Here is a 19,959-nt window from a genome sequence, read left to right on the forward strand (position 1 = left end):
CTGCACCCGTGTGGGAGACCCAGAAGAAGCTCCTGGCTCCTGGCTTTGGAGATCTACTCAGCTCTGCCCATTGTGGCCACTTGGGGAGTGAACCAACAGATGGAAGAATCTTTTCTTCTCTCTGTAAATCTGACTTTATAATTAAATAAATATTTTTTTAAAAAAGCAGGGTTTTACATTGTTGTTTAAGATGGTTTCCTTTAACCTTCCCCATACTCACTCAAAGCAGGCTATAAATATTCCCATTTTACACACAAGGGTACAATATTTAGGGGAGTTTGGATGACCTCCCTGTGAGGAAATACAGCGAGTGAGCAGAGTATCAGAAGTGGGTCAATATCAAGTCTAACTCTGAAGTTCATGTTCCACTCCTCAACATTGTCCCAGAGCTGAAAATGAGCTCTTCTCTTTCTGCCAACTAGAAAATCTTTCAAGATCTGGTTTCTTTTCTGTAATATAAATGTAAGAAGTAAGAGTAATAGCATTACTTTTATGTGCCTGGGTGGGTGAGTGTGCTTCTCACCTGCTACTCAGATGTATGTGTTCAGTTACTCTCGGAGAAGCACAGTTCTGAAGAGAAAGATTGGAAGGGATGGTTTGGAGCTCGAGGTCCTAGCTGGGGAGGCAGCAGAAGGAGTGGTGGGGTGAGCACCTGCTGATGCCTGAGTCGGAGAAGAGGATTCCTGGCCCGAGACCTACCTCTCTGCAGCTTGGTGTCCCTCCTGGTGACACAGCCTCTGTGCCGCCTCCTCTCTGGGGCAGGTGTGAGTCCCGGCATCTTGGCAGATCTTAATGTGCATCAGGATTGTACCGTCGAGTAGGTCTGTGGCTTTAACAGGTTTGTGATGTTAGGAGGTTATTCAGCCTCTCAGAGCCGCCTTCTTTCCTGGGGATGTATAGATATATATGTATAGTCCTCAGCTTCCCTAGGGACATTGATGATCGTGTGAATTGGAAAGTTCTCATTTAAATTGCTGTGTCATTGGATTCCAATCCAGCTTTTTGGGATTTTTTTGCCCTGAGAGTTGTAGATTCAATAAATTGCTTAGGATAAAACCTTAGTCTTTTTTTTTTTTGATGAATGGGGGCTATTATTATTTAATTACCATTTTAATATTTATCCCTTAGTGCTTTAATTTGTATATTTTTTCCTCAGAATTTCTTGAACGGAACTATTGAGAAGATTTTCCAGGCTGGATTTATCAACAATCAAGCATCTATAAAATATTTTATAGAATGGATTATTATCTTAATTCTTCATAAATACCCTCAGTTTCTTTCAAAGTTCTGGGATTGTTTGTCTTCTGTAAGTACAAGGGTTTTGTTTGTTTGTTGTTTGTTTAATTAGGAAATGCTTTTGACTATGCTCGGTGATTTGTTTCATTGTAATAGTTGTTTCTGGTTTTCAGTTACCCAAATGCGTTGACACTTAAGTTATGTTTTACAGAATAGGAATCCATCAGGATGACAGAAATCTTGGCATCAGTCTTGAGTCAGTCAGTCATACCATACATTTGAGAGTTGTTCTGTTCAAATAAAGATGGGAAAGGCTTTGTTATTAAGAAGCGCATCAATAGATGGCTTTTATGTTTTTATTTACCAAGCAGTGTCTTGGTTTGATCTTAGAAATAAAAGTGAACAATTTAGTGCCTTCCTGATATTATCAACAACAACAATAAAAACTCTTTTCAGTTAGGAAAACTTAAAACACAGGTGGAGAGAGCAAAAGAACCCTGTCCCTCAGCTTAAAATAAACACCAGTTGATTTCCATTCTTGTTTTATTTGCATTGTACCCAGTTCTCTAGCTCTCCCCTTTGTAGTATTAGATCTTGAAAATAAATAATTCTTTAGTTGTTTAGAAGGTAGAGAGAGTCTTCCATTTGCTGGCTTATTCTCCAGATTCAAGATGGACATGATGTCTAGGGCCAGGAGTGGGAACTCCTATCTGGATCTCCCAAGTGGGTCAGAGGGGCCAAGGCCATCCTGTGTTACTTTCCCAGGCCTCTTAGCAAGGAGCTGGGTCAGAAAAGGAGGCAGCCTGAGACTCAGACCTCATTCTGATATGGAATGCTGGTGTTGTAGGTAGCTGCTTAATCCACTGCACCACATCAACCCCATCAGTAATTTTTAAGGATTTGGTATTAGGATTAATGATCAATTTTATAATTACATCTTCCTGACAAGTGATGTATTTGCTCTGGGAGTCAATTCTAAAGCCTAGCCTTGAATATTTTCATTTTCAAATTTGTCCTTTTTTCTTAATCACCCATTTTGTATGAAAATAGAAATGGAAATGAAAATCAGACACTTTCCTTAAAATTTTTCCTTTCTGTTTCAGGGAGAGGAAATCATCATTGTCCTCTCTGCTTTTGTCTCTGTGTCCTCCTTGTATTTCTCAGGGGACTTTTCACTGGTTCCTCCCTATTGCTTCTCCATCCAAAGACTTGCCTTACTGTTGGGTGGTTCTTGCCTTCCCTGAGTCCCCGTGGCCTGCCTGCTGTGTTCGCAGCACCCTGAGGAATGCCTCCCTTTGCCTTCCCCTTCACCTTCTCTACAGCTGATGACCATGCATCTGGCTGAGGTCCCTGTGCAGGATGCAGGTCACCTGTCAATTGTAGTCGGTTTCTCCTTTCACCCAGCCCTCACGGTGGGGCGGGGTGGTTTCCTAAGCACTTGTTATTTCACCTGCTGCCTTTCTTTCTGCAATCCCCTTGCCATATAGATTGTGACTGCTGGTTCTCTACATCTCTGCCCACTGACAGGCCTTCTCTGTCGTCACTTCGATTGTCAGCCCAGTCCCCTTTTTCCATGTCCATCATTCCTTAAGTTGGCCGGCTTGGCCTCCGTACATCACCATCAACAGCAGCAGCTGCATTCTCTTTCATTGTGCCGAAGTGCCTCCTCTGGCTTTCCTTCCTCTTCATGTCTGTGATTAACAAGAAAAAAAATGTGTCCTTTTTGCTGGATGACTTCTCACATTCATGGCTATATTACTCTGGTTTGTACCTGCCCCTCAGAGGATAGACCCTGCTCTGAATCTCCCCGACCAAAGCTTCCAAGACAGCTAAGGCTCATGCATTAGCAGTGGCACCAGCAATTCTAAGTTTTCTACTTTGCTTATTCTCCTCTGCCTCCAATTAGGCCTTGGATATAGTCTTCAAATATCTGATTTCATTTCCTGGGGCCAGAAGTCAGGATATTTTAGTTGTGAGCAAAGAAAAGTTGTGCTGATGGAATCCAGCAAGAGTTTTAAAAGAATTTAGTAGGTCTGGGAGGCCACAGAGCCGATTTAGGACACTGCTGGGACCCAAATGGGTTCAACGGCTTTCTGCTCTGCAGCCACAGGGAACTCACCCACTAGACGGGTGGTGCCAGTGGAGCAGCGCTCCTGCTGTAGCCACCTGAGAGCTGGACTGCAGCGTAGAATTTGGGGTAGGCATCTTTGGGACCAGGTGAGATGCCTCCTTGCCTATTAGCAGGGAGGTTGGGAAACTGGAGTATCTGCCATTTTCAGCCTTTTCCTATGACTTATATGGTCTGAGAGATTTGAAAGCAGATTCAGGATAGATATCTAAAGAAAGAGGCAGTTGTCTCCAAACACCCTTTTCCTCTTAAAGCAGATCACCTTGCCTTCTTTTATCACTGAGAGATAGAAGTAATCACACAGGAACAGCTGTGTCTTCTCAACAGGCATTGTACAGATCCATCTTTTTCTGTATCCATATGCAATCCTGCCTTCTTTTTCCCATGAGGGATGTAGCTATGCCCCTCTGCTCCAGAGGAATTGAGCTTATTCGGCAGCTCCTCCTGCCTCCTACCTGCTTTCCTCTTGCCTCCTACCTTCTTAGGGACTTCTCGTCATCTTCTATCCTTGGTCTGTCCTTGACACAATGGTTCTGTTGGTGTTAAGTATGCTTAAATCATAGCTGCTTTTTGTGAGTGATTAGAGCAAATAGCTTTGCATCCATAACCACCCACTGTCTCTCCCATGTTGCAGGCAGATTTCCCGAAAGAGATGTCTGTGTTCCCTAGCTCCATTTTCCTGTATCCTATCCTAACCCATCCTCCATCCCTTGCACACCAGCTTCCTATCTATTGCACTGTTGTTGAGGGCTCATGTGGGACTCTGCCCTGTGCCACTTGCCAGCCTTCTCCCCTCTTTCTTTGGCCACATTCACACTGTCCCTTGTTGTGGCTTTTAGTGACATACACTCCCAGTTGTGTCTGCCCCCTCTGTTCTTCCTCTCCCTTCTATGTCTTCCAGGCCTTTTCTTCCCTACGCAGCTATTATGCTAGTTTCTCAAGGGTTAGACTTATTTCTCTCCCCCTTATTTTTCCTATTTTTTTCCCAGGGACCCTTATCTAAGCTGTGGGCTTAGTTATTACCTGTAATGACCAGTTCACTAATTTATTTCCATTCTGGACATCTTGCCCTGCACTCTCATTCAGGAGTTGGCCTGGCAGAATTTGCTGCAACATTGCCAGATCTGTGTGCTGAATGACTCTCTGTGGCTGCATTTGTACCCAAGTGGTTAGTTGAGTGGAGGTAGCAGAGAGACTAGGGGCCCCATACAGTGTAAGTTTGCTGACGCTTGTTGCAGCTGTTTTTCTTGATTGTTTAACCATTGATTTGAAGCTTTGATGTTTAGCTCCAAGTGCCATGTTTTTCCCTAGAGTTGAGCTTCTTCCTTCCATCATGAATGGCACCACCATCTGCAGCTGCACCAGCCTGGACTCTACATGCCACAGTTTTAGCCCCTTGGAGTTATCAAGTTGTCCATCCTCTGTGTCTCCCATTGTATCTTGGTACAAACTGCTGTTATCTACTACACAGCTTTCTCCCTGGGCTGCCTGTAAACTCTGTTTGGGTCTAGTTTCCTTTCACATCACAGCCAGTGCAGGATTTCCAAAATGAACATTTATTTGAACAGGTTATCCTGCTTGCTTGAAGTATTGTTCTTGGGATGATGATCAAACTTCTAAGAGCGACCTGCAGGTCTTGTGTGACATTGTACCTTCCTCTAGCCCCAGCTCCTCTGAGAATACCATTCCAGGTCTCTTCAGAACTCTGTGAAACATAGTCATGTCAGCAGAGCATTGTTCTTCCTGATTTTTTCTGTTGTTTGGGCCTGACTGCACTTGATGTCTGTTGGAACGTGAACTGCATCACTCAAGTTTGTCCCGTCAGCTGAGGTGACAACAGGAAAGAAGTTACCTTTCTGAGCAGTTAGATCTTTTTGTAGGTTTTGAAGCACATGAATGGTGCTTCTTCCAACCAGAAATTTGATGTAATTTGATTTTTGCTTCTCTTCCTGATAGGTTGTAAATTCCATGGAAGCTAGAACCCTGTCTCTTGCTGTCACTTGCTGCTTTCCCTCATTTCCATAATGGAAGACATCAGATAGCTGCTAGTTACAGCAAGGAATCCATCAGTGGGCACACCTCTTGGATCTATTTCGAACTGTTCCTCCTGCTTGGCATCCCTAAGTTCATTATTACTTGAAGAATGTGTTATTCTAGTCACTGATGTTGAGAAGTGTTTCATTGTAGTTGTTTAACATCTTCTGTTGAGCCTCATCATTGTCACTGGTGTGCCATGCTTTTCTTGTCACCTCTTCTTGCCATCTGTCCCTGCTTCTTTGCTTATCTTACTCATTCTCACCTATTTTAACTCCTTCCTGCCATTGTTTGCTTGGCTCTTCTCCAAGGCTGTTCTCCCCACCTTGAAACCCTGAGTGTACTCTTGGCCCCTCAGTGACAAGCTCATGGTTGAGTTGTGCAGAACTTTATATTATGTGCAGTCTTTGGAGTTCCTCTCCAGAAAGTTCCTTCTCAGTCCCGACCCAGTGGCTGCTTCAGCAAAGAGTTGCCTCCCGTTCATTCCCTCAGAAGAGTCTAGCACGGTGCCTTGCATGAGCACACCTCAAAGGAAGCCTTTTTTAACTTTTTACTTTTCTCTGATTATTTTTTCAGGGTGAAGAAAAAATTAAAACAAGCATTTGTACGTTTTTATCAGTTTTGACTCATTTGGATGTCATTACCCAAAATATTCCAGAAAAGGTGAGTTAATATTGTCAGAAGAGTTTAGATGATCAAAAATTAATTTTATCTATTTATATCATTTTTTTTTGCATTTTCTCCTTTTTCCTTCCACTGTTCGTCTGACGTGCACACATATTAGATGTGATTAAACAATTAGATATTACCCACTTACACACTAACGAATGCCTGAGTACACATCACAATTCTCGACATGTTAATGGTAGTTTTTGTTGTTACAAATGATTAATTTCACATTAATTCTTGTTTAGGATTTTTTATTGCAGTCCTTGGCTGAATAGTAGCTGTTTAGCAAATGCTTATGCAGAGGGAATTGTAAAGCTATTGGGGGCACTACGCAGTGTAAAGTGCAGTTCTTCAGCCTTTCTCAGGTGTAGAGCAGTTTCCCTGTGGTTATTGTACAAGTAAGGAGAAAGCTTAGCTTATTTTGATCAATCACAATGGCAAGAATTTAGGAAACCAGCTAAGGGCAGATTCTCCATTTAAATGTACAGAAAAGACCCTGCTGATATATTTTGTAAGTTCTAAGTAAAAACAGTGTGAAACAAGAAGTGCTAGTAAGTGTTGAAAGTAACATAAAAATGTAGAGGGAAAGGGGTTTCCTTGAATTTTTCAAAATGTTCTAGTATATCTTTTTGTTAATATTTTTCATCAATTTCAAGACATTCCCTTCTACCCACTGTTTTTCACCTCTCAAGTGGTAGCATCTTAAATTGGTGGTGTCTTATTGTGTCTGCTAGCCAGGAGATTTGTGTTAGAGCTAGAGAAAGACATGTTCACACCTTCTGGTAAGATAAAGAAAGGTTTAGGTTTTGTTTGGTTTTGCTTTTTTAAAGGTTTATTTATTTTTATTGGAAAGGCAGATTTTTACACAGAGAGAGAGACATCTTCCATCTGCTAGTTCACTCCCCTAGTAGACACAACAGTGGGAGCTGAGCCAATCCACAGCCAGGGGCCAGGAGCTTCTTACAGGTCTCCCACATGGGTGCAGGGTCCCAAGGCTTTGGGGCTATCCTCAGCTGCTTTCACAGGCCACAAGCAGAGAGCTGTATGGGAAGTGGAGCAGAAGGGACATGATCCAGCACTTAAATGGGATGCTGGCATTTGAAGGGAGAGGATTAGCCAGTTGAGCCGTCACACCAGGCCTGAAGAAAGCTTTAGTTAGCATCAGATAAGCCTCAGATGTTTTTTCTCTGATTTCAACATGTGCTTACTGACTCCTGGAGAAAGGTAGACCAGACCAGACACTATAAGCAGATGGCCTGAGAGTAGTTTAGGCATTTCTCAAAATGAATTCATCTTTGATGATGTCCATGTTAGATCTGATGTAAGCCCTTTTTTACTTGCTATAGCTTATATCTTGTAGGGTTTTGTTTTGTTTTGCTTTTAATTTTCAAATCATCCAAAAAGGAATGCTGATGAGTAAGCATCCAGAAAGGAATGCTGATGAGTAGAATGGAATAAACTCAATTTCCACATCTCCTGAGACAAACAAAAACAAATCTAAGCTGACATACCCAAGAAAAGGCCAAACTGGTTTACTTTGCCAAAGTTTCCAGTTTGTAAAGTCAACTGTTAGATTAATGTAGGTTATTTAAAAGACAATTTCCTAGAAACAGTCATGTAAGAGTTTCTGTTGATTTTAGAGTGTGCAGGTTAACCTAACCTGTACATGGGATCTGTGTTAAGTAGTCTGAGATATAAAGCTGCCATACAATATTCTCAACTCAATATTCTGTAGTAGATAAAAGTCAAGAAAAAAAGTACTTTTCTTAATTCTGCTCCTGTGTGTGCTGTCATCCTGATCTTATCAGTCAACCTTGTCAGCAAGAACAGTGAACAAAATGAAAATCCAGCAGTGGAACTTTTCAGAGTAGGGGCCACAGAAGGACATTCCCAATTAAGAACTAGTGTGGGTTTTCACCATCATTTACAACTCTGATATAAGCAGATCTGATTTTTGGCTTCTAACACCATTCTTTAGTGAAAGGAACAGGGCTCTTGGATAAATGATTCTAGAACTGGAACTGGACCTACACAGGATGAGCTTATAGCATCTTATTTAAATCAAAAAGGTGAGGTGTTTTATGCCTACGTGCCTGATGTGGTATAGGCTTGCAGAGGGACCAACAGGCAGCTGAATGCACTGATTACAGTGCAAAGCTGAAACTGTGTGCAACAAACTTAAGTGGTATTGGAGTACAGCCCAGTGATTCAAATGAACATCCCAAGCCCCTGCTGATATCAACAAGTGACTGAATAAATAGTTGGGGATATAAACCCCAATAAAAGAGGTGCAAATTAGCCAGGTGTTGGAATACATGGGAAAATGCCCTCCAAGTGCAAACCACAGAGCCATGAGTGCCGGTGTCCCCAGTGGATTCAGGAAGAAGCAATGAGAAACCCTGCCTGCAAAACCAGCAAAATATTTCCTATCAGCAACTTTATCTTCTGTATACAATTCTCGTCAAACAGGCAGGAGTAAAATAACCCAGGTTTATGTTGAAGAATGTGTCCCCTTTCTCTGCAGAAACTAGTTCTGAAGCAAGCGCTTATTACTGTGCTGCAGTGGTGTTTCAATCACAACTTTAGTATTCGGCTGTATGCTTTAATGGCACTGAAGAAAATCTGGAACATGTGCAAAGCCTTACGTGTTGAAGAATTTGATGCTTTGGCTCCTGTGATTGAATCCAGTCTCAGTCAGGTGGAGAGCATGCACGGAGCTGGGTAAGTGCTATGCAGAGTTGTCACTTTCCTCCAAGTGTAGCTTGCAGAGGGTGGGAGTAGGCCTGCACTTGGCAACCTTTGCCAACCACTGCCTCTGGTCATCCTGCTGTGCTGGAGCAGAGCTGGCAGCAGGCCGAGTGTAGGCAGCTCATTGTGAGTGTGGCATCTAATGGCAATTTGAGCTCTCAGACCCACCATGACCTTCCAGTACCCTTTCGTTCCTCTTTAGTTTACAGATGATCTTTTATATTTAGGTGACTCTTCTGTATGGCCAGGCACTGCCTTCCGTTGGCAGAGGACTGCTGAGAAGCAGTGCCACCTTCTGAAATGTGTGCTCCTACGAGCCTCTCAGCTCTGCCTGCCCTGTCTCTCAGAGGAGATATTTGTCCCCAGTGCCTTGGGCAGAAATTCCACATCAAGCAGGTGCAATGCTACTGCCGAGGACAGGGTGAGGGAGGTGTGCAGGTCTCCCCATGATGATTCTGAGACAGATCTCACTTCTTTCCCACCTCTGTCAAAGCACCCCAGCCACCACAGCATCCTAAGCATCCCTTCATATCTGTCTCAACTTGCTTCCTCAACTTGGAGCTCGTGTTCTGCTTTTTTGCTACCATTGATTATCACCACCCAGGAATGCTGGGATTTTTGGTTATAACCAAGACCCGGGCAAAAATCAGTCAGTGTAAAACTTTTCTGTAGAAATTTAGAATGCAGTCACTAATTTATATACCTAGATAGATAAAAGCTGGAAGCAGCACATCAGGCAGATGGAATAATAGTGTTTTGAAAAACCAGGAACAGGTAGGGGGCTTTGCTCTGATCATTTGGCTGGCAGGTGACATCAGTGACACCTTTCATGAATCATGTGGCTTCATAGGGGGCTAAATGAGGGTGCTTCGCTGGTCACCAAAAGGGCTCATGACCATCTTCCTTTTCTAACTTTTGAATCATTTATTGAAATGAGGCATTGAGTGATTAAGGAGGTAGGAAAGGTGTCGGGTTCTCAGGAGACAGCTGTTCATTTCAGCAATGAGAAGCGATCAAATGTGTTTAAGTAAGTTAGAACTAACATAGTAGGAGAAGGGAAAGTGAACAGATTTTTACTTATTTCAGAATACAGGAGCACAGTGGTACTTGCCACCCCACCTCCCTCCTGCCCCCCATTCCACCCACCCTCCTTTTCCCTTCTTTCCTTTTTCCCCCTAATTTTCACAATGGCATAGTTTCATTTCACTTTGCCATCACAGGCTTAACACTTGATTAAGTAAAGATAGCAACACAAAGCAGTCTGCTGTTCTCAGGAATGTAGACAAAGACTGTAAGCAATAATTGGATCCCAGGTTGTCAGTTTTTCTCATATAGATGATATTTTTGTACTCTGTGAATTGATTTTCACAAATCAGGGGAAAACATGCTTATTTTCTTTTGGGGACTGGCTTGTTTCACTAAGTATAATGGTTCCCAGTTGGATACATTTAGTAGCAAAAGACATGATGCAAATAAAAAGCTTTAAGATAAATCATACAGAAAGAAGGGTTGTAATAAGCAAATACAGATGAATTCTGAGAAATTTGGGCAAGGCCTTTCTTTAAGTAACATGATATTAACATTTTTTAAAGGATGAATAAGGATGAGGCAAGTAAGAGTAGAAAAAAGAGATTTCTGGTAGCAGAAATGGTTTGGAAACATCTGGGGCAGGACTTGATTTGCAGGACTGCTGTGACACCAGAGTGGTGGATGACAGAGGGGGCAGAGCAGTGCAGGACCATGAAGGTCAGGGATGGGGAGGGAGGTTACCTCATATGCAGTGAACTAAGAAGCCAGTGAAGTCATTGAATTTGCAAATTACATCCAGTTTGATTTTGCAGTATTTTTTTTTTTAATGTTACAAAGAGAGAGGAAAGGAAAGAGGGAGAAAGAGAGATGCAGAAAGATCATTTCTTCTCTTCTGCAACTACTGGGGCTAGGCCAGGCCAAACTAAGGATCCAGAAGATTTTACCAGGTGTTCCATGAAGAAGGCAAGGGCCCAGGGATTTGGGTCATTTCCTTCTGTTTATCCCAGGCCATTAGCAGGGAGCTAGATCATAAGTGGAGTGGCCAAGACTCAAACTGGCACTGTAGATTGCAGGATGCTGGTATTGTAGATTGTACCTTAACTTGCTGCATCACAATGACAGCTCCATTTTGTTTTTTTCAAATTAGCTATGGGGCCTGGTGCAGTGGCTCAGTGGCTAAATCCTCGCCTTGGACGCACCGGGATCCTATATGGGTGCCAGTTCACGTCCTGATTATTCCATTTTCCATCTAGCTTCCTGTTTGTGGCCTGGGGAAGCAGTGAACGATGGTCCAAAACCTTGGGACCCTGTGCTCATGTGGGAGACCTAGCAGAAACTCGACTTCTGGCTTTGATCAGCCTGGCTCTGGCCATTGCAGCCACTTGGGGAGTAAACCAGCAAATGGAAAAATCTGTCTTTCTTTTTCTCTCACTCTCTCCTCTCTGTAAAATCTGCCTTTCCAATAAAAATAAATGTATTTTTTAAAAGATCAGCCATGAACACCTTTTGAATAAGCTAAAGGAAAGGCTAGACTAAATGGGAAAATAGAGGGGGTAGAGGAAGTCCTAAGAGAATGGGATCTAGAACACACACTGGGAGGCATTGCCCCAGGAAGAGCGGCAAGACCGTGGGAAAGGAGGAAGATTAAAGATCTCTTCCCAGGTCCTCTGTGATATGGAGAAGGGTGTGAGGGGCGTGTGTAGGAGATTCAGAGGGAGCAGACAAGCTCATCAGAGCAGGATACTCAAGCCAAAATGATGTCTTGAAGTTGCTCCTTGGCTTTTGGCTGCAGATTCTGACTTTTAAACTGTATGATTTTAAACTATATAAATTGATTTGTATGCCTACCTCCTTTACATCTTAAAGCTTGCCAAACGTTATGAATTGAAATCCTGTTCTTATTATATATGTCTAGTTTATGAAAATAAGTTGGTGGTGCTGCGAACCTTTGGAGTAGGAACGTTGACTTTACATAGTGGTTTTCTCTCCTGCGGGGTTCACTGCCAGAGACAGACAAGGGTTCCAGTGCAAGTGGCACTTACTATTGGAAGCAAGTAACAGCTGTCTTTTTAAAAAAAATTTTAAATTCTTATTTCTGATGATGTTTACATAATTGATTAGGGTGGGAAGGATTGAGGATTAGGAGAAAGTGGTGTGGTCATTGTTTCCAAATGTTCTATTCTTCCTGTTTCTGAGGAAAGGGGGGAGATAAGGGGAGAGGCCATACCCAGCCTCCCAACCACCCCAGTACCTGGGAATTGTGGATGGCCATGCCGTACCAACCCAGGGTCCCGATGTGGTGCACACTCTGAGGGTTCTGCCCAAGGTCTCAATGGTTCTGAAATGCTGTGATAGCTGTCTTTTGAAGCCCATTGTGTTTGGTCAGTGGCTTGAAGTTCCTTATACTCTTTGCTTTCTTCTCAATTGATGTTTATAAAACTAAAGCTTGCAGACCTGGGTTTTATTCTTATTGAATTGTTGGCTTTCGTATGACTTATTAAAGATTAATTCCTTTGTTCATCTTTTGAGTTCCATTTCAAAATATGATATTTAATAAGGTTCCATTTTTAAACTATGTCCATGTGGGAGATATGCCTGTATAAATCTTAAGAGAAAACTCACAGCATTTTTTCATTCCTTCTAAGTCCCTCAGCACATGTGCAAGGTGCTTCACTGACCTCCCTGCCCCCTCGCCAGGCTTGCTGCACCTGTCTGTGCTTCATGTCGTATTTTCAATCCTTAGGAATGCCAAGAAGAATTGGCAGCGCATCCAAGAGCATTTCTTCTTTTCCACGTTTCACCCACTGAAGGATTACTGTCTGGAGGTGAGCAGAGGACATCATTTGTAAACGCTCTCCTGCTGTCTCCACCCTTATGCTTCCTTTCTGCCATAGTTTTTGAATGGTTTTGAGGAGGTTAACTTTTTGTCACTTGCTTGCAAACATCACCTTATCCTTTTAAAGTTCTAAGTGTAAATTTGTGACTTGATACAGATGACTTGCTTGCATTTCACTCTTAAGCAGTGAAAAAAACTGGCTAGTCATTTTCACTTTCTGTTTCTCAGGCAGTGTCGGGCTTGTAAACTCTGGAAGGGAATATTTAACTCTGAACAGAAATCTGTTCTGACATTAAAAGGAAATGAGTGAGAACATTTGTGCAGGTGAGATTTTATTGTACTGAAGCCCGTTGTTAAAGAGCAAAAAAAAAAAAAAATTCAACTCTTTTGCCAATGATATTTTTTTCTTTGGGTAATGAAAGTTGTGCAGCAAATGATGTACCAGTTCACTAATTGTAACAGAATGTGCTTATACCTTTTAAAGAGCTATAGATGTGTTCCTTACAATCTGTAAGTTCAATATGTAAACTTAATTAAAGTTATACAAATAGTAATGTAGTCTCTCCTTTTCATGTATATTTATAATCCACTGCCTTTGAATTTGAAACAATTGACCTAGCATTTTTTCTTTTAAAGAACTTGTAAGTACTGTAGTTATTGATAACTTCAGCTAGTGGGCATAAGCAATCTTCTAGTGCATTACCAATTGGCCTTTTAAAACAGAAAGATACATATGTTGTGAAATACGCACCATAGGCTCCTGAGGTGCGTTTTCGGCTGCTTCGCTACAAATACTACTTGAGATTTCTCAAGCCTTTTAACTGCTCTGCTCTGTTCCTTAGCGCCCAGAATGCTCTGTCTGACGTCTCTCTGCGGGACGGCTTAACTAACCCTCTAGTGCTAAGTCAGCTTTTCTGTTCCATTCTCCAGTAAGTGCTGCATTTCCATTTCCCTCATTTCTGCCTTGGACTGCCTCCCACTCATGTATTTTATGTAACTTACTCTCCCTTCATGATATTAATGACGACTTTTATGTGTAACTAAAGTTAAGAGAGGCAGTGGTTCACAAGAACCATGTCTCTGTGTTTGGAGCTGGACCTAGCACCCACTTAGCACTTCTTCACAGTCATTGTTCTGATTTGAATTTGTCCCAAGTGTGGCTGGTGTAAAGAAGGCCATACAAGGGCTGGAACCTTGCACGTAGACAGGCACGTAGCTGTACATTTGCAACTGTATTTCTGAGTTGCCTAGGAGGCTGCTGCTTAACTGCCCCCTTGCCGGTGTCCAATAGCTGGTTGTTGGTTTTCTTTACTAAGAGAAGGGAAGGAGCAGTGCTTGAGTATTGAGTGATCTCACTGGCGAGCTCTCAGAGCACCTTCACAGGTTATCTGAAACACACTTCGTCCTTGTTTTACAGATGAGGGACTTGAGGCCACGAAAGGCTGCCTTCACCCAGCCAGTTATATAGTCCAGCCAGAAGGCAGCACAGAACTTAGATATAGTCAGTGATCCTTGCATTCCGTTGGAAGGATTGGAGCAGATGCTCTGCTCTTGGGAATGCCTGCTATAACCCCCTAACCTCTTAGAAATGTTTAAAAAATGCTTAAGGACAATGGCCTCCTGATGGAAATGAAAGCATGTAATTTAATCATCGTATTTTGGGGGAATATGTCAAGGATGGTAATTCTTATAATTATCATTTATTTGTTACTTTTTAAGAGGTGGAATTAAGACTTAACAATTCTCTTTTCAGACCATATTTTATATCCTACCACGCCTCGCAGGCCTTGTGGAGGATGAATGGATCACTGTGGACAAGTTTACTGGTTTCACTGACATCCCATTAGATGTGGGATTTCAGTGGTACCATTCTCAGACTCAGCTTCGTGAACTGAAGCCTGGTGACTGGTCTCAGCAAGACATGGGTAAGAAGAATCTTCATTTTACACCCCCTCCTTGAGTACTTAGGCTTAGTGGTAGAAGTTACTCAGAATAGGTTGTTGATAATACTGTTTTTTCATGAGAAATTTTGCTTTTTTGTTGAGGCAAAAGTCATTAAAATGGCTACTACTTTTATATAAAACCAAAGAGAACCTGACTTGCTTTATAGTGAAGTGTAAATGTTCAGAAGGCCCAGATGATGGAATCTTCTTGACCCCTTTTAGGAATAAAGCATGGCTCTTGATTCTTGTCCCTTCTTGGGCTGGACGGACACCGGGCTGCCCTACTCGTATTTCTCCTGCCTTGCTGGTACCCAGGCCCCTTTCTTGAAAACCCACATTCTCTCCATCACTTACCTTCTGGTTGTTGCCTTCGCATTCAAGCCGTTCTATTCCATTTGTAAAATCACCACAAACCCTCTTACTAGGATTGCTGTCCTTCTTCCCATCTCTTGCGTCACTGTTACAATCTGTTCCCATTCTGGCTGACTGCAGCCCATAACCAGCGGATCAGGGTGCCTTTTACCACATCCTTGTTAACAGTTGTTTGCTGATTTCTGAATGTAGGTCATTCTCAGTGGAGTTAGGTGGAACCTCAGTGTAATCTTTATTGCATTTCCCTAATAGCTAGGGAACCTGAGAACATTTTTCATGTGGCTAATTAGCCTTTTCAGTTTCATTTTTGAGAATTATCTGTTCATGTCCTTTGCCCATCTCTTAACAGAGTTGCTTGTTTTGCTGTTCTAAGTTTCTGGAACTCTGTAGATCCTCAATATTAGCCCTCTCTGTTGTGTAGTGTGCAACATTTTTTTCTCATTCTGTTGGTTCCTCCTCACTATTGACCACTTCCCTTACTGCACAGAAGCATCTTAGTTTGATGTAGTCCCATTTGTTTATTGTGGCTTTAACTGCCTGTGCTTTTGGTGTCTTTTCTAAGAAGTCTTTGCCTACACTTACTCCTTGTAGGGTGGTGCTGATAGTTTTCTCTAGTAATTTGATAGTGTCTGGTTTAGGCTTAGATCCTTGATCCATTTAGAGCTGATTTTTTTAAAAAGATTTATTTATTTTTATTGGAAAGTCAGGTTTATAGAGAGAAGAGACAGAAAGATCTTCCATCCGCTGGTTCACTTCTCAAATGGCTGCAATGGCTGGAGCTGAGCTGATCTGAAACCAGGAGCTTCCTCTAAGTCATCCACATAGGTGCAGGGTCCCAAGGCTTTGGGGCAGCTTCAACTCCTTTCCCAGGTCATGAGCAGGGAGCTGGATGGGAAATAGAGCTGCTGGGACACAAACCGGTGCCCATATGGGATCCCAGTGTGTGTAAGGCAAGGACTTTGGCCACTAGGTTACTGCTCCAGGCCCAAGAGCTGATTTTTGTGTTAGGTGAAACTTAGTGCTTCTACAGCTGCATATCCAATTTTCCCAACAGCATTTGTTGTAGGGACTGTCTTTTCTCCTGGGTTGTTTTCTGTTCTCTAGCTGGCTACAGATGTGTGGGCTCGCTTTTTAAAGCTTCTGTTTCATTCCATTGTTCTCTCTGTCCTTCTCCTTACCCCCCCGCCACCACCACCACCTCTCTGTAACTCTGCCTTTCAAATAAATCTTTAATTAATTAATTAAATTAAATTCAGGGTCCTTCTCACCTAGCTCAAGCCATTTTCTTCCTTCCTGTTGTAGGCTGTGACCTGTACCACGGTCCCAGCTGCTTACCAAGTGTTTTCCTTCCACATGCTCTGGCTACAGTCTGCTTTGTAGAGTTTTTTTTTCTTAAGACTGTGTATTTTTTATTTGAAAGGAAGATTTATGGAGAGAAAGATCTCCCGTCTGCTCTTTCACTCCTCAGATGCAGCAATGAGCCAATCCAAACCAGGAACCTGGAGTTTCTTTTGGCTGTGCCATGTGGCTGCAGGGTCCCAAGGCCTTGGGTCATCCTCTATTGCTTTCCTAGGCCATAAGCAGGGAACTGGATCAGAAATGGAAAGGCTGGACCATGAACTGATGCTCATATGGGATGGCAGCACTTCCACGCAAAGATTAACCTGTTGAGACACTACAAAAGCCCTCTTTGCAAACTCCTAAGCCTTTCTGGGTTTAATCCTTACCCACCCTCACTCCCTCCTCGGCACCTTAGTCATTGTTTCTGTGTGTGCATGCTGTCATGCCTGCACTGTTACCATGAGCTATGTGATTAGTTTGGAGCAGGACAGAGCTGAGGAAGCGCCCCTGACAGGGAGCTTCGGCCCTCTGTGACAGAAACCAAAGCTCTACAGTCAAGACAGGTTCAGAACAGTCTGTGTGCTCACTGGTTTGGTCACAAGGGAATTGCTTTAGAGAATGTCTTTCATTTTAGAAGGATTACCTCCCACTAAGTATTTCTAAATTACTTAAAGATAGAAATTTTATTATTTCTAGGAATATAGTAATTCCACAGAAACTCTAATATACTATATTTTAGTAAACATTATTTTATGTACTGCCCAGAAACAAAAGTTAACAAAGGAATAGTCTGTTGATTGTAGGATGCTTCCCAATTTCTGATATACTAAAATGTGAACAAATGTGTCAGAATATTGGTTAGTAGAGCTGAAGTTGAAAGTGTAAAACCACTATTTTTTTTTTAATATTATGTTACTTATTCCAAAGGCAGAATGACAAAAAGAGAGGCAGATTTTCCATGTGATGGTTCACCCCCAAAATGACTGCAACACCTGGGCTGGGACTGGGCGAGGATGAAGCCAGAAGACAGGAACTCCGTCCTGGTCTCCCACGTGGGCGGCAGGGGCCCAAGTACTTGGGCCATCTTTCAGTACTGCTTTCCCAGGCTCATTAGTAGGAGACTGGATCAGAAGGAGAGCAGCTGGGACTAAATTGGTGGTCTGATATAGGAGGCCAGTGTTGCAGGTAATGGCTTAGCCCCCTGTATCACAGCACTAGCCTCTTAAAATCATTATTAAACATGGCAGTTGTGTTTGGCAATTGAAGTTATTCAGTTAGCTTTGTGTAATTGAAGAGATCTCATTTTGAACTATTATGTCAAACTCTCAAACCTACACATATTATTGTAAATAAATGCTTGTATCTAGATTCACACTCATTTATAAACATGGGATTCTTTTCCTGCCTAGGCCCTAGCTCAGGCGAAGCAGAAGCAGAATTTTCTGATGTTCAGAAGAAGATTATCCCATGGAAAAATAATGTGCCTGATTCAGATCTGGAGCTCGTGTTTCAGGACCGTGCTGCCAAACTTGGGAAGTCCATTAGTAGACTGATCGTGGTGGCCTCTCTCATCGATAAAGCAACCAACTTGGGAGGTAAGATTGTAGTTTTCCAGGAGCTTGCTTAGATCTCCGGGCAGCCCACTGTGGGAGCTCCAGAGGCCTCTGTGGAGCTGAGCCTTGCAGCACAAGCACCCCTAATAATTCCAGGCTGTTGTGTGTAGGGCTGTGTCGGACCTGTGAGGTGTTTGGGGCCTCGGCACTGGCTGTGGGCAATCTTCAGTGCGTCAGCGACAAGCAGTTCCAGCACCTCAGCGTCTCTGCAGAACAGTGGCTTCCTCTGGTGGAGGTGGGTGGGAGTCCTCACTAAAGTTCTGTCTTCACGTGTGAGTCCTTCTGCAGTAATGTGTAGCATATGATGTTGGGAGAATTTTGTTTACAACTTATAGCTCTTTTCCTTTTTAAAATGCTTTTTTTTTAAAAAAAAAAAAAACTCTCATTTTACTCAGAGTATGGCTGTACTCATAATATTTTTGCTCTTTCTGAACTAATATTAAAGGTAAGACCACCTCAGCTAATTGATTACCTGCAACAGAAAAAAGCTGAAGGCTATACCATCATTGGAGTGGAGCAAACTGCCAAAAGCTTCAACCTGACCCAGTACTGCTTTCCTGAGAAGTCCCTGCTTTTGCTGGGGTGAGTGGCCACCTGCACCCTGAGAGCAACCTCAGCTGGTTCTCCTGACATGGAGCATTTGTGGGCGCAGGTGAACACAGTGAGCCAGGGAGTAACTTTGGTTACACCTTGACTGATGAATGGGCCCCCTAGCCCAACTTCATTCGTTGGTCTGAGTCTCTAAGGAAAGAATGATTACGGGAAACTAACCTTTCTTCTCCCGGCTTCTCCATCAGGAATGAGCGTGAAGGGATCCCCGCCCATCTGATCCAGCAGCTGGACGTGTGCGTGGAAATCCCGCAACAGGGCATTGTCCGCTCACTGAATGTGCATGTGAGTGGAGCCCTGCTGATCTGGGAGTACACGCGGCAGCAGCTGCTCAGACATGCAGGAGTGGCAGCCCCCCGCAAGAGCGTGTGCCTCACGTGACATGCACTGGGCAGCCAGTGTGGGCAGAGCCTCTGCTGTTTGAAACTATGTGAACAGATGAAATGGATTTCTGGAATTTACTAGGATGGTTTGTATGGTTTTTCTTGGAATGAATGTCAACACTGTTTCATGTGCCTTAAGTATCTGACTATATATTATTCTCTTAAATAAACACTTTTAGCTAAATGGCTTCTTCAATAATATGTTCTAAGCAATTGTACAAATAAAACAAGGTATTTGTTTTGGGGGAGGGTATTTTTACATTTGATCTTAGCCAAAAAGTAGAGAAGCGATGGCAAGATATTTTTGAGAAGTTCTTTCTTTCTCAGAAGCTGGTTTTCTCAGAAATGTGGGTGGGTGGGTCAGCCAGGGAGCATGGTGGTGCTGAGATCTGAATGCTCCCACCAGAGAAGTCCCCCAAATATGTGGCTAGGGAGCTCTCCCTGCTGCCACTCCAGAAGCTTCCCTGTTGAGCTGTGATGCTCACAGTTGTTCAAAAAGTCAGAAAGGGAGAGATCTTCCATCCTCTGGTTCACTCTCCAGATGCTCACCACAACAGCCAGAGCTGGGCTGGTCCCAAGCTGGGAGCCAGGAGCCTCTAATTCAACTTTTTGGAGCCAGAACGTGGTGCCTTGGCAAGCTGGAGCAGCAGCAAAGGCGGGCCTTGATCCAGGCCCCTTGTTATGGGAAGTGGGCAGTCTCCATGCAGGCTTGACCAGCTGTGCCAACACACCCCTACTTTCTTCTGGAAGATTTCTAGCTTTACATTTGGGTCTGTGGTCTACTTAGTTTTTGTGTAAGGTGCAAAGCATATGTGAGGGTGCACTGTTCTCGTTATGTTTTAACATCCAGTTTTTCTGGGATCATCTTTTAACCGCCTCGATGAACTGCCTTTGTTCAAAAGTTGACTGTTTTCCTGTGGGTGTCTGGAATTTTCTATTAAGCTATACATACCCTTTGCCCATTCATGTTATATGAATCTTTCAACTTAATTCTTTTTGGAATTGCTTAGACTATTTT

The 19,959-nt window shown here is 42.9% G+C and overlaps 1 protein-coding gene across 1 annotated transcript in view; it reads left to right on the plus strand.

The window, feature by feature from the left end:
- Window positions 1-19,125, plus strand: part of TARBP1 (TAR (HIV-1) RNA binding protein 1) — a 58,768-nt gene extending 39,643 nt beyond the window's left edge. Inside the window, exons 22-30 of the mRNA XM_040967884.1 lie at window positions 1,157-1,306; window positions 5,975-6,061; window positions 8,592-8,788; window positions 12,588-12,669; window positions 14,434-14,605; window positions 17,746-17,931; window positions 18,060-18,184; window positions 18,395-18,531; window positions 18,747-19,125. Coding sequence (XP_040823818.1) covers window positions 1,157-1,306; window positions 5,975-6,061; window positions 8,592-8,788; window positions 12,588-12,669; window positions 14,434-14,605; window positions 17,746-17,931; window positions 18,060-18,184; window positions 18,395-18,531; window positions 18,747-18,939 — 1,329 coding nt within the window. The 3' untranslated portion in view covers window positions 18,940-19,125. The remainder of the gene's footprint in view (window positions 1-1,156; window positions 1,307-5,974; window positions 6,062-8,591; window positions 8,789-12,587; window positions 12,670-14,433; window positions 14,606-17,745; window positions 17,932-18,059; window positions 18,185-18,394; window positions 18,532-18,746) is intronic.
- Window positions 19,126-19,959: the final 834 nt, after the last annotated feature.

This window comes from Ochotona curzoniae, unplaced genomic scaffold (assembly GCF_017591425.1).
Source record: "Ochotona curzoniae isolate NIBS_2020 unplaced genomic scaffold, NIBS_Ocur_1.0 scaffold_4683, whole genome shotgun sequence".
Classification (NCBI taxonomy): domain Eukaryota; kingdom Metazoa; phylum Chordata; class Mammalia; order Lagomorpha; family Ochotonidae; genus Ochotona; species Ochotona curzoniae.